General features: G+C 35.4%; 1 protein-coding gene across 1 annotated transcript in view; it reads right to left on the bottom strand.

The window, feature by feature from the left end:
• RIMS1 (regulating synaptic membrane exocytosis 1) overlaps positions 1-15,631 on the bottom strand; it is a 491,685-nt gene that overhangs the window by 412,606 nt on the left and 63,448 nt on the right. Inside the window, 1 exon segment of the mRNA XM_042939159.1 lies at positions 1,085-1,169. Within this exon segment, the coding sequence (XP_042795093.1) occupies positions 1,085-1,169 (85 nt within the window).

Genomic DNA, 15,631 nt, shown 5'->3' with positions numbered 1-15,631 from the left:
GTGATATTCAAGCATACTTATTGAGATAAAATCTATAATTGATCTATTGGGCCTCTTGAAATTTATTCACCAAAATTTCCTTTCCTAAAACACAAATAATTTTAAATGATTTGTGACTGAATGTAATATATAAACTATAAGCATTTAAATGTTTTATTTAATTTTAGTCTTTGCCAATGTTAATACAAACTTGTCATAGCAACAGAATTAAACAAAAATTTATGTATCTTCTTACTCTCTACAATTTTATCACTTTATTTTGGTTTACTTCAAAGACTTCTCAGCTAAAGAAATCTATAGAAAATCACTCTTAGGACACATTTCTTCAAAGGTATTTGATAAAAACCAATAGTAACTACTTGGCTGTAATGGTTGTTCTGCAGAGTATTGCCGCTGCTGAGACATGTTAAGGGAATGTTTAATTTTTCTTACTAAAAGCATAATTCTATTCAGAAGACTGAATATATCCTGTTACTCTGCAGAATTTTAAAGCTATTGACATTTTATCTCATCAAAATCCATGTTCACAACTCAGAATTTACTTATTTGGCTTCCTCTCTACTTCCTGCTTCCCTTTTGTGTTGGTCATTTAACTCTTCACTAATATCTACACTTGAGTTTGCAATAATAAAAATGAAACTAGATGGACAATCTGCTCTTTTAGATTGTCCGTGCCTTTAAGTAATATGGTGAGGGTGGGTAGTGGACTACCTCCCTTACTTGCAGGCTCCTTCCCTGTCTGCACCTTGCCTTCCTATGTCCCTAAAATCCTAGGCTCCAGCTCACACACATTCTAAATCCAAAAGGTACAGAATTTCTGCCACCCTAGAACCCCTAAAAGTGTGTCCCTTTCCTCTAATTAGTTTTATGCTTCCAATATGGCATTAGAAACATCACTTAACAAAGGTACTTAATACAGAGCTCATGTTTCCAGATAATTTTATCTGATTCAATATAGCCTTTTTATTACACATACACGAGTAGTCAGAGTATCTTACTCCCACATGCAATGTGAATTAATAAATCCGTAACCAGTGATCTGTGTAAGAGACGACATTTTCAGTCAATAAAACTAATGCCATACTCACGGTGTAGGTTGGTGGGGCTGGCTTTCAGCATTTCTTGGTGTTTTGCAGGCAGCAGGCTTCGCCATGTCCCTGACAACACACCTGGGGCGCATGATAGACAGCACAACGCACTATTAATTATAAAAAGGGTAGAACACATCTGGAAATTAAACACGGTACTAAAAACACAGTCTAATGGAAAATCTTTGTAAGCCCCTTCTATATTAACCTGGAGGCCCTGGAAAAGCCCTTAGAGTTGGGTATTTTTGACTCAGACTTTCAAGAGCTCAGCTGTACCCAAATAAAATCTGTGCTAGCCTCCTTATTTGATTTTCCTTTTAGCACCAATACAACGATTGTCAGCAGTTTTCCCCATAGAAGAAATGCTACTGAAAGCTTTGGCTTCACCATGTGATGACATCTGAAAGCTTAAAAATATGAACAGCTGTTGTGTTGATATGTTAAAATATGGGCAGGATTTTCTGTGGCTTTGGCTATTTTACTAAAAGATATGGACTCCTGTTTCATGCTATTCCTTACCACACAGGTTTTTTCCTTTATCAAAAAGAGATCGAACAGGACTGAAGATATTCTCTATGTTCAAAATCCCCTTCAAGTTAATTAAGAGAAAGACTTAGAAGGAAATGTTCATATATAAAGTATTTGTGTGTGTGTGTGTGTGTGCGTGTACACAATACATAGAGAAAATACCTCTACAATGTGAAAAATATATAAAAGGTCTTTGTGTCTTGAGTCCTCCATTACAGGATACATAAATGCAGAGGACAGACAATATAACAGAGCTCTAAAGGGCAGCAGAAGATGCTCTCACCCTATTAACAGGGCATACTGAGCATTGAAGGGATTCATTGGCAGAAATCCAAAAACACCCCATCTGAGGCTGTACTTGGATGGCTCAGATAACCCTTCACCCCAAAAGCTTTAAAAATATTGCTTTTAATAGGGAATGCTTGGTTATAGAGCTGAGACACCACATCTTAGACTTTGCTAGATGGGAAAGCCCCTCAGGACCCAACATTCTCAAATTTGAGTCTCGTTCTTCACAACTTCCATAAAGGCTTCTGGGAGGTTTGACTACACTACTAATTTTTAAGGCCAGTCATGTTATTCCAGAAGTGGATCGCTGATGAGGCAGTGGCAGATAAACTTTTCCCAGAGCTAAAAGCTGCATGGCAAAATTCTCCACTTCTGAAAGAAATGATACAGGGAAACGTGGACACAACGCACAGAAACGTGCACACACATATACTGCTCATTCCAAACAAGATCAAGTAAGACTTAGAAATCAATATGTAACGTGATGAGAAAAGAAAGTGGTACCATTTCAAAGCCTCAGTATACTTCCTTCCTAGGATAAAAGTAAAGAAATGTGGCATTTTTCAAGAACTGATGCCAAACTCTTAATGGACTGGTCAAGAGAGGAGTCAAAAACATCCACAGGAACCACAAAGCCTTCTGTTCTTGTTCTGGTTTCATGGAAGAAAAAAGCCCCTTAGGCATCAGGGTTAAGGGAATATTCAGGAAGGTACTTGTTAGGAAGAAATAATGTCCTGGGATTTCTGAGCTCTGAAATGTTAGTCTAACTTATACAAAGTACAATGCTCAGGAAGTTACATTTCATCGCACTGGAAAATCTTTAGAAATTCTCACTCAAGTAAAAATAGTACATTTAGCATATTTAATCTACATGCACTGGTTTGTTAAAATATTGGAAATATCACCAACTTTGGAAAAAATTTTGAAGAATTATATCTATGAGAAACCATATGCAACCTTCTGTCTTAGTTCATTTCTTTTTTTTCTCTAAAGTTTCAGGTATTAATACAAAATTTTGAAATAAAATAAATCAGCTACTTTAATTACAGTTTTCCTTAGATATGCTTTTAAGTAACTCTTTTTGTAATAAATGTGGACTATCAGCTAGCACTAAAGATAGGTTTCTAAGTAAAACTTTTTTTTTTAAATCTGAGTGAAAGACCACATCTGAGTATGAAAATTCTCAACTAATTTCAAATAACCAGTGGTTTTGGTGTAAAAGCACAATAGCTGACACACTGCTTCTGTCTGTAAAACTATATAATCTTTCAAATAAAACTTTATTTGAATTTCTGAACTTTAAATATTAAATAATGAAAACAAATATATCACACTAAAAACATTTAGTATTTACAACTGAGATATAATTTTGAATATACTTAATTAATACACTTAAATTAATTTTTAAAAAGCAGATAAACAACATATTTTTCATACTAACATGTATTCTGACCACAGGACTACAGTGATATAGCTGGCTACTGAATCTGTGTTTTCAGAGGGAAAAACTATTTCAGATTGCTAATTATTCAACCAATCTGATGGGATTCTAAACTATGGTAATATATATTCCTATATTTTTTTAAGGTTTATTCATTTTTAGAAACAGAGAGACACAGACCTTTAGCAGGGAGGAGCAGAGAGAGAGAGAGAAAGAGAGATACACACACACACACACACACACACACACACACACACACACACACAGACTCTAAAGCAGGCTCCAGTCTCTGAGCTGTCAGCACAGAGCCAGATGCGGGGCTTGAATTCACAAACTGTGAGATCATGACCTGAGCCGAAGTTGGACACCCAACCAGCTGAGCCACCCAGGAGCCCCTATATTCCTACATTTTGTAATTTGGCATGTTTTTAGTGAAGTTTTTTTAGATATAAGAAAAAAAAGATTTTTTAAAAAACCCCTATGCTCAGATACATTCATAAGAGACATAGAAAAAAATAGGGGTGCCTGGGTGGCTCGGTTGGTTAAGCATCTGACTTTGGCTTAAGTCATGATCTCACAGTTTGTGGGTTCAAGTCCCGCATCGGGCTCTGTGCTGTCAGCTCAGAACCTGAAGCCTGCTTCAGATTCTTGTCTCCCACCCTCTCTGCTCCTCCCCTGCTCACACTCTGTCTCTCTCTCTCTCTCTCAAAAATAAACATTAAAAAAAAAGGTACATAAAAAATATAATATGCTTATAAGATTTTTGGTAGCCTGTGTGGATTAACATTTCTTTTTTGGATTAACATTTCTTTAAAATCATAATTGGAATTGTTGTGTCTGGCATATCACAGTTTGGAGGGGTAAACTGTTAATAGTTTTGACGGTTCTAATATGTAGAAACTGTTTAGTACCAGCACTTTCTATTATCTCCTAGGCATTAAACTTATAATAATACAGACCTCCTCATACTTTAAGAAACACAACAAACACAACACTATTTCAATATGTTGTAGCAATTAAGTCTTTTCCTCTACATATGATTTATTCCTTCAGCCAGACATAAGGAGGCCACAAACCCTGCCAAAGTGCTGACTTCCCAGAATCGTTATGGATCAACAGACTAGGAGTTCAAGGGGTTTGACCTCTTATTCTTTGCAACTGTCTTTAATTCCTCAGAGATTTATCAGACATGGATTCTACACAGTCTTCAAACTGCAAGTGAGCATACCTTCATCATTAAGCATTACTGCAGATTTATGCAAATGAGACATTCTGCAACCACCTCAGGGGACCGCTTCTCCTGACTCCGCCCTCAGCACTGCTGGGTTTTATGAATGACTGCAATCAATGCGATGAATGTCTGCCAACTGCCCACTCAACCACGTCTACTCTTCCTGCACATACACACGGGAGAAACTCAAACTGCCACAAACCTGTCGATGAGGTTATGGTAAGACTTTCATCTTTCTAAACAGGAACTAAATGTGCTTCCAGATACTCAGAGTATGTGAGTTAAAAATCTTAAATGCCTTCAAAAAACATAATTTACATAATTACTTTCTCTATTTTGAGTTTCAATGTTGGTTCCTGTAATCACTACTCACCCCCTTCACCCACCTGCAAAACACACACACACACACACACACACACACACACACACACACACACAAAACACTACTTTATGAAACTTTATTTCAACTTGAAAGTCATCTAAATTGTTTTATCTTTCATGGCTAATGTCAGGAAACTAGTTACTGTGCACTAAGCTGTCAAATAGATATGGCATGTTTACATTTCTGTTCTCAATTTCTTGTTTTTTGAATTTTACTGAGATTTCTCCAATCATCAGTGGAGATTAGTACATTCAAAGTGTCTGGGGAAAAACTGTATTTGTGCTTACTCCCCAAGTGTTTTTGTACTACTCTGCATTTGTCATAAGAAATCTTAGAGCCAGTTAAAATAACATAAGATTGAGAAAATGAATTTTTTTTAATACATAATCTCCTGATTTGCAGATCACTAATTAAAATATATATAGAAACAAGGATTCTCCAGCAGCCATCTCCATCTAGGCTGATTGCAAATACATTTCTCTAGCAATTGAAGCCAAAAACTTTAGACTTTACTCCTCTTTTCTCTTAACACTTTGTGTCCAATCTATCAGATTGGTTCTATTTTCAATTTCTATCCAGAGTCTGACCATTTTTTATCTCCTCCATTATTGCTACCCTGTCTTGAGACCTTATCACCATTTACTTGCATTCCCACAAGACTTTTAACTGATTGCCCAGCATTTACCCTTGCCCTTATCCTATAGTCTATTCTTAACACAATAGCCAGAGTGACTCTTTTTTAAAGATAAATCAGATCATGACTGCTGTGCTCAAAAATTCTACAGTGGTTCCCCAGTTTACTCACAATAAATTGCCAGAGTCCTCAGAATATAATGTGGCCTCCTATAACTCTCAGAGTTCATCTCCTACTGCTTCCTTCCTCCCTCCTTGCTCATTCCACTCCAACCATACTGGCTGGTTTTCCTCAGACACACCAGACATGATCTTATTTTGGGTCCCTTTCAACCAACCAACCTTTCCTTCCATCTGGAATGTTATTTCCTGATATTGGCAGACTAACCTCCTTACCTTTTTCAAGACTTTGCTCAAATGTCATTTTTTGATGATTCCTATTCTGATTATTTTACGCACCACTATAATCTGCTTTCCCACAGCCACCACACTCATATACGTCCAATGCCCTTTACTTGCTCTACTACTTACTAAAATTTACTGCCTCCCACTGCTAAAATATGAATTGCTCAAGAGGAGGCATCCTGGTCTCTTTGGTTCCTTGACATATGCCAAGAACCTAGAATAGTGTCCGATGTAATAGTCACTCAATACATAATTGTTACATGAATGAATAACATAAAAAGGACAAAAGCTGTGGGTTTCAAACTTGACTAATTTTAAGACTCTAAAATATAGTGATTTAGGATAGATTCTAGGTAACACTTTTTTGCAAGATTACAGCAATTCTATAAAATATTTACAGAATATAAATTGATTTATGGCCAATAGGTTTTGTGACTTGAATAACTTCACTAATGTGTTTTCATACAGTTTGACTAAGTTTCATTCTCTTTCTGAACAAGAAAATAGGTATTTCTCACCATATAAATTACTTAGTGGAAAAGACTCTTTAATGTCAAGCCATTGCTCAAACCAGGAAGATACAATTTAACATCTAGTGTACTGATATTTTATCAAATAAAATATTTGTATATGAGGCAATCTTTTAATAGTAAAGAGAGAAAATTAATCTCTTTTTCTTCTGATTTTTCTAAACAGGGTGGGAAAATAACAAGTACTTGTTTTCATTTAACACCAATTATGTACCAAATCCAAGCAGCATATCTTATTCAATCTTCAAGATATCTACCCCAAAAAAGAGATTTGATTGTCCCATTTGACAGATGAAGAAACTGTACATCCAAGAGATTAAATTATTTTTCAATAGGAATGGCAAATATTGATATTTTAAGAAGCCAAGATTTTTATCAAGGTCTATTTGGTATCAAAGTTGATGTCCTTTCCATCATTGCAAGCAGCCTCCTGACATTAACACAGGCAGTCAGGTTGGTTAAATTAGAAATGTAGAGTGACCTTAAGACCAATGGCAACACTATGGAATGTGAACAGCAAGACAAGCCATCTGGCATATATTACGAGTTTATAAAGGAAAAAGAATCAAGAAAGCTAAAGAGATTTTTAAAAATTCATTTTCAAAAGAAACAATACAATTGATAAAAATCTCTTCAAATATATTTTTCAAAGGAGGCCTTCCACAGTGATCTCATTTCCACCCACAAATACTAAAAGAGAAAAAGCTGAAAAATATTACTTTAAAAAGTGAGTTTTTAAAAATTGCATATTCATGTCAACTTAACCATGAACAAATGAGTATGATGACTGTTACCCATAAGATGAAGACGAAACAGTAAAACTTCTACACCAGAAGGAGAGAGTGAATGTTGGTATTTTTCTTGAAAATCCAGATGTACTAATCACAAATCATCAGGGCCTGTTATACCTCTGATGTGCATTCAGGGAATCCTCAGAAGCTACACTGAAGTAATTTTTATTTTAAAAAAAAGACAGGAGGACAGAAGAAGCAGGTTCCTAATGAAAAGGGAAACCAGCTGGACATTTTTCACAATGACTGATGAGGGTTGCTGAACCTTTCCTGAAAAGGCCAGGAACTTATTCACAAAACCAGACAAAAAAGTGTAGAATTCTAAAATCAAGGTGATAACAAGATAAAGATTCACTACAGAGATTAATGGGTGATTCCAAATTTTAGGCAAACAGATTTTTCAAAGACTGATAAAAAAGAAAATGATAGGTAAAAAAACCAAGTCCAGGTCTTCTGAATTATTTAAACCTGTTTATTAGTCCTTATGTCTGTAAAGGCTAATTTTGTTTCCTAATATTGTTTCCAACATTTTGGCAATATGACCAATTAACCCCCTTTTATCCATGCTACTATTTTCTGTTAACATAATTAGTTTCTTTTTTTCATTCACCAATTGTTGAAATATTATACATATCTATGGATTTATATCTGTTCTCATCCCCCCCCCACACTGTCCCATTTACACTCTTCTACTTATTAACCTGTGTACATTCTCCAAAAGCCACCTGCTGCCTGAAAAACAAAATGACTTTAAAAGAAAAATCAAAAGTACCAGAAATTTTCCTGCCACTAAACCTGAAAGAGAGAACTTCATTCATTCCCCAGAGGAGGGGAAATCCATCTAATAAGAAGTAAGGAATTTCCACAAGTAGGAAGCAATTAACATGGTCAATGCAGCAGAGGCATCAAAGAGGAGTCCTGAAATCATGTTTTGAACTCTCCAGGAGTAAAAAGAGATGGGGCACAAGTGGAATTATGATGGGTCAATAGGACAAGGGGTGATGTGAAAGTGCAGAGAGAGAATGTAGATAATTAGTGCAAATGGAGACAAAAGCTGACTTGAAAAAAGAGGAGTAATGAAGGGAAAGATGTTTTTTTCATACTCAGAGGCAAGATTCTAGGCAAGGGAATTGGCCTAGGGAAAAGGAAGTAGTTAAAGGTACAGGTAGGGAGGAGGGTGAGGAGAGGAAGGAAGGAGAGAAGAAAAGAGACAGGAAGGACAGGAGAAAGGACAGAATTTAGTGAGAAAGCAAAGTTGCTGGGGAGAGGAAGAGGGATGGCATAGAACAAACAGGTAGGGGATTTGTTCCCAAAATGTCACCTTTCATTTGAACATAACTGCCATCTCCATTTTCTGCAGAAAAGATTCCTGAAGGATAATGCTCCATCAGATTGATTTTGTAAAGGTCTTGGAGAGGGGAAAATCATCTCTTCACCTCTTTTCTTATTCGAATTCAGCTTATTAGAGGCAGAAAGTTCTGCTTAAAGCTTCCCCACTCCTTCCGGGTGCCTGGAGTAGGGAGGAATGTTTGAGGGAGGAGCTCTTTCCTCTCAACCATCATCCACCAAGAGTTTGTTTTCAGTAGGGAGGAGGATCACCGTGTCTTAAAAGCAAGAGTAAGTGGGCAGTTTCTTCTTTTGCCTGTTGAGTATAGGCATAGAGGGACCTCTTTTTGCTTCTCCTTGAGCATCCAGCTTTCCTCAGTAAGCACCCAGAGCAGACCTAGGTGGGGCAGTCTGCAATGTTGCTAACTCTACCTCTCTTTCTCACTAACCCAGCTCTGTTCAAGCTATTTAGGTAAACACATCTGAAGCCTGTTCAGAGGACTTAGTCTTTTAGATTTAGAGTGAGTTTTAAGGAAACAAAAATGAAACAATGACAACAGCAACAAAAACTCACCTGGGACTGACAACCCACAGCAAATAAGAACAACATCACAAAAACTTAAATAATATCTAATTTTCTCAAGTGACGGAAAGAACATAGTTTGGATCAGTAAAGTCAGCCTGTTATGTTCTTCTGGCACTTGTGACAGTGCTTCTGTGTGGAACACATCGCCGTGGGCTCCAGTTTCACAAACAAAAGTCCCACCTATTTCTTTTCTATGAAAGAAAGCATATAGGTCTAAAAGTGAATGAGAATGAGAGCATTGGGGGTATAATCCTGGACCTAAAAAAAAGCTATCCTAAAGAGGAAACTGTTGTCAGCTTTTAGTTCAATTTCATTAATGAATAGTTCCTAATACTGCTCAAAGCTAACTTACATGTGTCTGATAGCCTGATGGAGAACCACTAGTCTGAACTTGCTGGCTCTGTCCCAAGCCTGGTTGAGTATGGTCTCTCCCATCTTTAACAATCACTGACTTGAATGGGATGAGAGAGACTGTTCAGTCAGCAATAACATCAAGTTAAACAAGAATAGTAGCACTCTCAAAGAGAAAATGTAACTAAAAATTGTCCTGATTAATTTAAAAAAGCAACTCAGCAAAACAAGATGAATTTCAATAAATGTAAACATTCTTAGATATGAAAACTACACAATAACAAAACAGAGAAATAACAGTGAATAGTATCAGCTAAAATTTCTGAGTGCCTACAGTGGGCTAGCAGCTGTGCTAAGAATTCCATATGTTATTAGTCATGGCACCTGATCATATGTCAATATTGCATTTGGCATGACCCAAGTTACACATTTATTTGTGAAATACCACAATTTCTTTTCAGGAGGCTCAATTCATCATAAAAAATCTATGTTATCAATGAATTACTTGGTTTTGAGCAAATAAACTATCTCATTATCATTCAAGTTTTAGCAAGAGGCATACAATAGTGATTATTTCAAGTTTCAACCCTTCACACACATCTCCATGCCATATTTCAGTGCTGTAGAAGAATAACAGATAGTTATCAGGTAATGGTTATCTACAGTCTAAATATCCAGAGTAAAGAATGCAATTTGGAAAAAAAAGAAGAAGAGGAAGAGGAAGAGGAAGAGGAAGAAGAAGAAGAAGAAGAAGAAGAAGAAGAAGAAGAAGAAGAAGAATACAATTTCGTAGTTGAGAGAGCTAAATGGTATTTGTAAAGATTATTGCCAGAGCTTTCTTACAACTCACAATTTTTTTTTTGCTCTTTATTTGTAACACAAAACCATAGCTCTTTGAATAATGATTTTAGGGTAGTTCTATGTATCTAAGTATGCCTTTTTTCCACAAGCATTCATTCTCCTTCCTCATCGGGGAGCCAGATAGTTAAGTAAATATCTACTAAGAGGTCCATAATGGTTCCTTGGTGGTATTTAAGTGGATTTTAAATAGATAAAATAAAATGGGAAAATGAAACTTGGAAAAGGATTAATGAAATATTTCAGGCATTGCTTTCAATTAATTGTAACATTTTCTCAACTGATTCACCTGCCTAGAAAGTTAGAAAATGGAGCCAGATAGGAAGATATGTTGTATGTGGGCTATTACTTATGAATAAATGTTAAAGTACTATATTAAAATATATATATAGCATTCATTTTTTGTTGTAAATTGTATTTCTTTATTCTGTCAGGAAACCACAATACTGATGAAAGGTATGATATTTGGAAAGATAATCCAGTGAATATGATTTCTTACTCCTTATTGACAAGGATAAACATTCTCTAAACCCTCTGCTCTCTCTCTTGACTTGCTAGGACTGCCATTCTTGTGGCTTCAAATGGGTGATGATTTGTGAATTGCCATTTCCAGACTTTACCTCCCATTATCTATCAGATCTTAAATCTGTATCTACTTAAATACCTTTCTAAAATCAAGTTTAAACAGACTAAAATACCAAACTCAATATTCCTCCTCCTGTCAAACTTAAACAACTCCCAAATTCTATGTAGGAATTAATCAAACCTTCCTATTACTGATGTTCATGATCTTGATGCCATTATCATTATCACTTTCCTTAATGGACAATAAACCATTAAGTCCTCTATTCCTTTGAAGAATCTCTTGAAATTTCCCTTTCTTATTTTTGTATACTACTTCCAGATTCATTTTCTCTCTTGAACGAACTGCTTGAGTAGTCTTCCTCAAGTTCCATTTTGCTCCTACTCACAGATTCTGCAAAAGGGCTCGCATTCCCCACCCTATCAAATACATATATAGCTACCAGTTCCAGGCTATTTCTTCAACAAATTCCCCCATTCACTAATCTTTTCCTCTTAATTTCTAACATAGCCCATTTCCCAAGTCAGGTATATCTATCTCAAATTTTTAGAACATAATTTTGTCATTTTAATCTCCATTCCATATGCCATTTTTTTTTTCACTCAAAATTATCTGCCTTCTTTCCCTCTCCATTAATTTTTAGTTCTTTCAAAATTCAACTGAAATGTACTAAACTCCAGGAAGCCTTTCAGGCTAAGAACTCTCATTAATCCTTCACCAGTAACTTACAAAAAGTGGGTCCTTATATAGGCAAGAGAAACTTTGTTTAATAGCTGCAGCTCAACTACTGGGAGGAAGTTCAAGAAATGTCTGCTTTAGTATTAGGACATGAAATGGAGGCATGTCCCAAAGCCCCAGTTGGAAAGCCCTGATGATTATGACATCTCTGGGATAAATGAACAAGTACTTATAGGAAATGTGTTCTATGCCATACACCATGCCAAGTGCTATGATCCCAACCTGAAATCAAGTCGGTCTGGTCATCAGTGATGATGGTAATAATAAGTGACATTTTTGAGCATTACATGAACTCTTTTAAGCTCTTTATATGTATTAACTCATATGATACTCACAACAACTCCAAGTGTAGGCAGAGAAGGTAACTACTTGACATGGCATTTACAAAGCCCTGTGTAAGTTGCAACAGTATTCTGTTCCACAAGCTGAATTCTATTTGAACATAAATTCATTTCCTTGAAATTGCTTAAATTATTCCTTTTGTAATATAACAAATACCTTCAAATATAAGTAAAAAGTGTAGAAATCTAGATTAATAATGCAAGTAAGGATGACATTTACCTAAAAATATTAAATATAAATATTTTTATTTTGAAGAAAAAAGCTCTAGTCTGTTATCAGCTACGTGTGAAAGAATGAAAGTGGACTACTTTCTAACACTATACACAAAAATAAATTCAAAATGGATTACAAACCTAAATGTGAGACATGAAACCATAAAAATCCTGGAAGAAAACAGGCAGCAATTGCTCTGATATCAGCTATAGTGTTTTTCTAGATATATCTCCTAAGGCAAGGGCAACAAAAGCAAAAAGAAAACATACTAAATGGTAGCAGATATTTGCAAATGACATAGCTGATAATATGTTAATATACAAAACATTTAAATAATGTATACAACTCACCACCAAAAAAAAACCCTAAACAATCCAATTAAAAAGGGGCAGAGGATACGCGTATATATTTTTCCAAAAAAGACATACAGACACATGCATGAAAAGATGCTCAACATCACTAATCATCAGGGAAATGCAAATCAAAACCCATAGTGTGATATCAACTCATGCCTGTTATACTGGCTAAAATCAAGAAGACAAGAAACAACAGGTGTTTGCAAGTATGTCAAGAAAAAGAAACCCTTGCACATTGTTGGTGGGAATGTAAATTGGTATGACAACTGTGGAAAGCAGTATGGAGGTTCCTCAAAAAAATTAAAAATAAAAAATACCATATGATCCAATAATCCCCTATTGGCTATTTACCCAGGGAAAATGAAAACACTAACTTAAAAAGACATACGCATCCTATGGTTATTGTAGCATTGTTTACGATAGCCAAGACATGGAAGCAACATAAGAGTCTATCAATAGATGAGTGGATAATGAAAATATGGTGTGTGTGTGTGTGTGTGTGTGTGTGTGTGTGTGTGCGCGCGCGTGTGCGTATAGTGGTATATATACACACACAGAGAATATTACACAGCCATAAAAGTGATGAGATTGTGCCATTTGAGACAACATGGATGAACCTAGAGGGTATTATGCTAAGTGAAATAAGTCAGACTGAGAAAGACAAATACCATATGTTTCTGCTAATAAACAGAATCTAAGAAAATGAATAAACAAACAAAAAGCAGAATTAGAACTATAAATACAAAGAACAAACCAATAGTTGCCAGAGGGGAGGGCAGTTGAGTGTTGGGCAAAATGGATGAGGGAAGAAGGAAATACAGGCCTCCAGTATGGAATGAGTAAGTCATGGAAATAAAAAGCATAAGGAATACAGTCACTGATATTGTAATAGGAATGCAATGGGACAGATGGTAGCTATATTTGTGGTGAACATCACTTAATGTATAAACTTGTCAAATCTCTAAGTTGTACACCTGAAATTAATCTAACACTGTGTGCTAAACCTACTCAAATAAAAAAAAATTAAAAACAAAACAAAACTCTATTATACTTTTAATGTATATGTATTCTATAATGTCACTTTGTGTTCTCAAAGGTCATAGAATAATTTTAATTACATTATCATATATAACTAATGTTCAATGTTCACCTCACTCTTCAGCATCACTTCCACAGTTTCAGCTAGTCACTCCTAGGGTTCACTTGATATATACCTCTTATTTACAGATCCATGAATATTTAAAAAAAAAATAGAGATTTTCAAACTCTAAGACTGAAATTTGTCATCCCTTCTATCCAAGTCCCCAACTTCTATAGTATTCATGTTTCTGCTGTAGGAAACCTAAAGTCACAGAGAATTCACTAGTCTTATGACAGCTAATTCTGTTCAAGGTTCTGACTGCTGGACATTTTTAAATGTCTACTGATATCTATCTACCTTAATGTAACTTCCACACATCAGTCCTATCTCAGCCCTTAAAAAGCTGTATAGAACCAATTTGCTGCCTTTTACAGAGACAATCTCCCCATATATTTGAATTCAGTGATCTTGTGTTCCCTTTACCTTCACTTCACTTCTCTTTCTCATTAGCCCCTCAGTCATTTCTCATTAGGCATGTATTCTGTAGTTGCTGCACTTCTTTTGGTTAACAACTCTCTTAAAAGTCAACTCCATCTGTTGTGCAGTATTTTCACTCTAGATCCACAGGAAGGAATACAAACTCTAATGGTCTCTCTAGTAGCCAGGTCATAGAAAAAGGCCAACTGACAGAAGTGATATTCAAGGGCAATCATCGATGAGTGGCTTCCAAACATGGTCATGTATTAGAATTATCTAAAAGAGGTTTTTAAAGGGACAAAGTTCTTCAGTGCTGGCCCAGACTTACAGAGCTGCAGTTTGGGTCCAGGGATTTTCAAATGATTAATTTCCCTGGGTAGTTCTAATATGTCCAGATAGGTGTTTGGGAAGTGAAGTAATGATGAAGAATGAGCCATTCATTCATTCCACAGGACAGTCTGAGTCCTTTCCTTCGAGGAAGCTAAATAAACCACAAGAAGTCTCAATAACTTGGACCACATTATCATAGTCCCTCGTAAAACAGCTCTTCCTTACTGCATTTTAATGTTATGCCTTCAGCTTTTATGACCGGTTGATACAAGAAACAGCTGTATGAAGTCGGTATCTGCCTTTACTAGAAATTACTGGTGAAGTCACTGTCTATTACATCAGCTTGAGTCCTTTCTATAAAACTCCACATCCATCCCGCAATTTTTGTTTTCAAAATTTAGCACCAAGGAAAATGTCATTCTTTGTTTGTTCCAAACACCTACCATGATTTCTTTTTGTCAAGGTTCCAAGCAAGTTCAGAGAAAAACTTAAAGCTTGTTATAACAATGCTGTTGATATGGTAAGTATGTTTACAATATCACCTCTTTCTTGGTTATAAGTTTAAATTTCTATTTTACTAATGTTTTATGTTGAAATCCTTTTGAGAAAAGCAAAGCATAATCATAGAAAGAAAAAGGTTAAAGACTTAACCTTAAAGTCTTAAAAGACTTATAAGAAAAAATTAAAAGACTCAATTTTTCTTAAGTTTAAAGAAGCTAATATGCTTTACAGGGTATACCCTGGTATATATGTGTATATACACACATTTACATATATATACTTATGTATGTATATGTGTGTGTGTGTGTATATATATATACATATACATATATACATATACATATATACATATATATACATATACATATACATATACATATATACATATATATATACATATATATATATATATATATATATACACACACACACACACACACACATATACATATATAATGTTTCATGGAAACATTCCATAGGAATTAAGTGTTATCTCACATAAAGAAAAGAAAATGGTTTCGAGGTCAAATAAATTTGGGAAGCATGAAGTTAAACAGGTTAAGCAGGTTTCT

The sequence above is a fragment of the Panthera leo genome, chromosome B2, assembly GCF_018350215.1.
Source record: "Panthera leo isolate Ple1 chromosome B2, P.leo_Ple1_pat1.1, whole genome shotgun sequence".
Taxonomy (NCBI): Eukaryota; Metazoa; Chordata; class Mammalia; order Carnivora; family Felidae; genus Panthera; species Panthera leo.
This window is presented reverse-complemented; position numbering and strand designations above follow the sequence as displayed.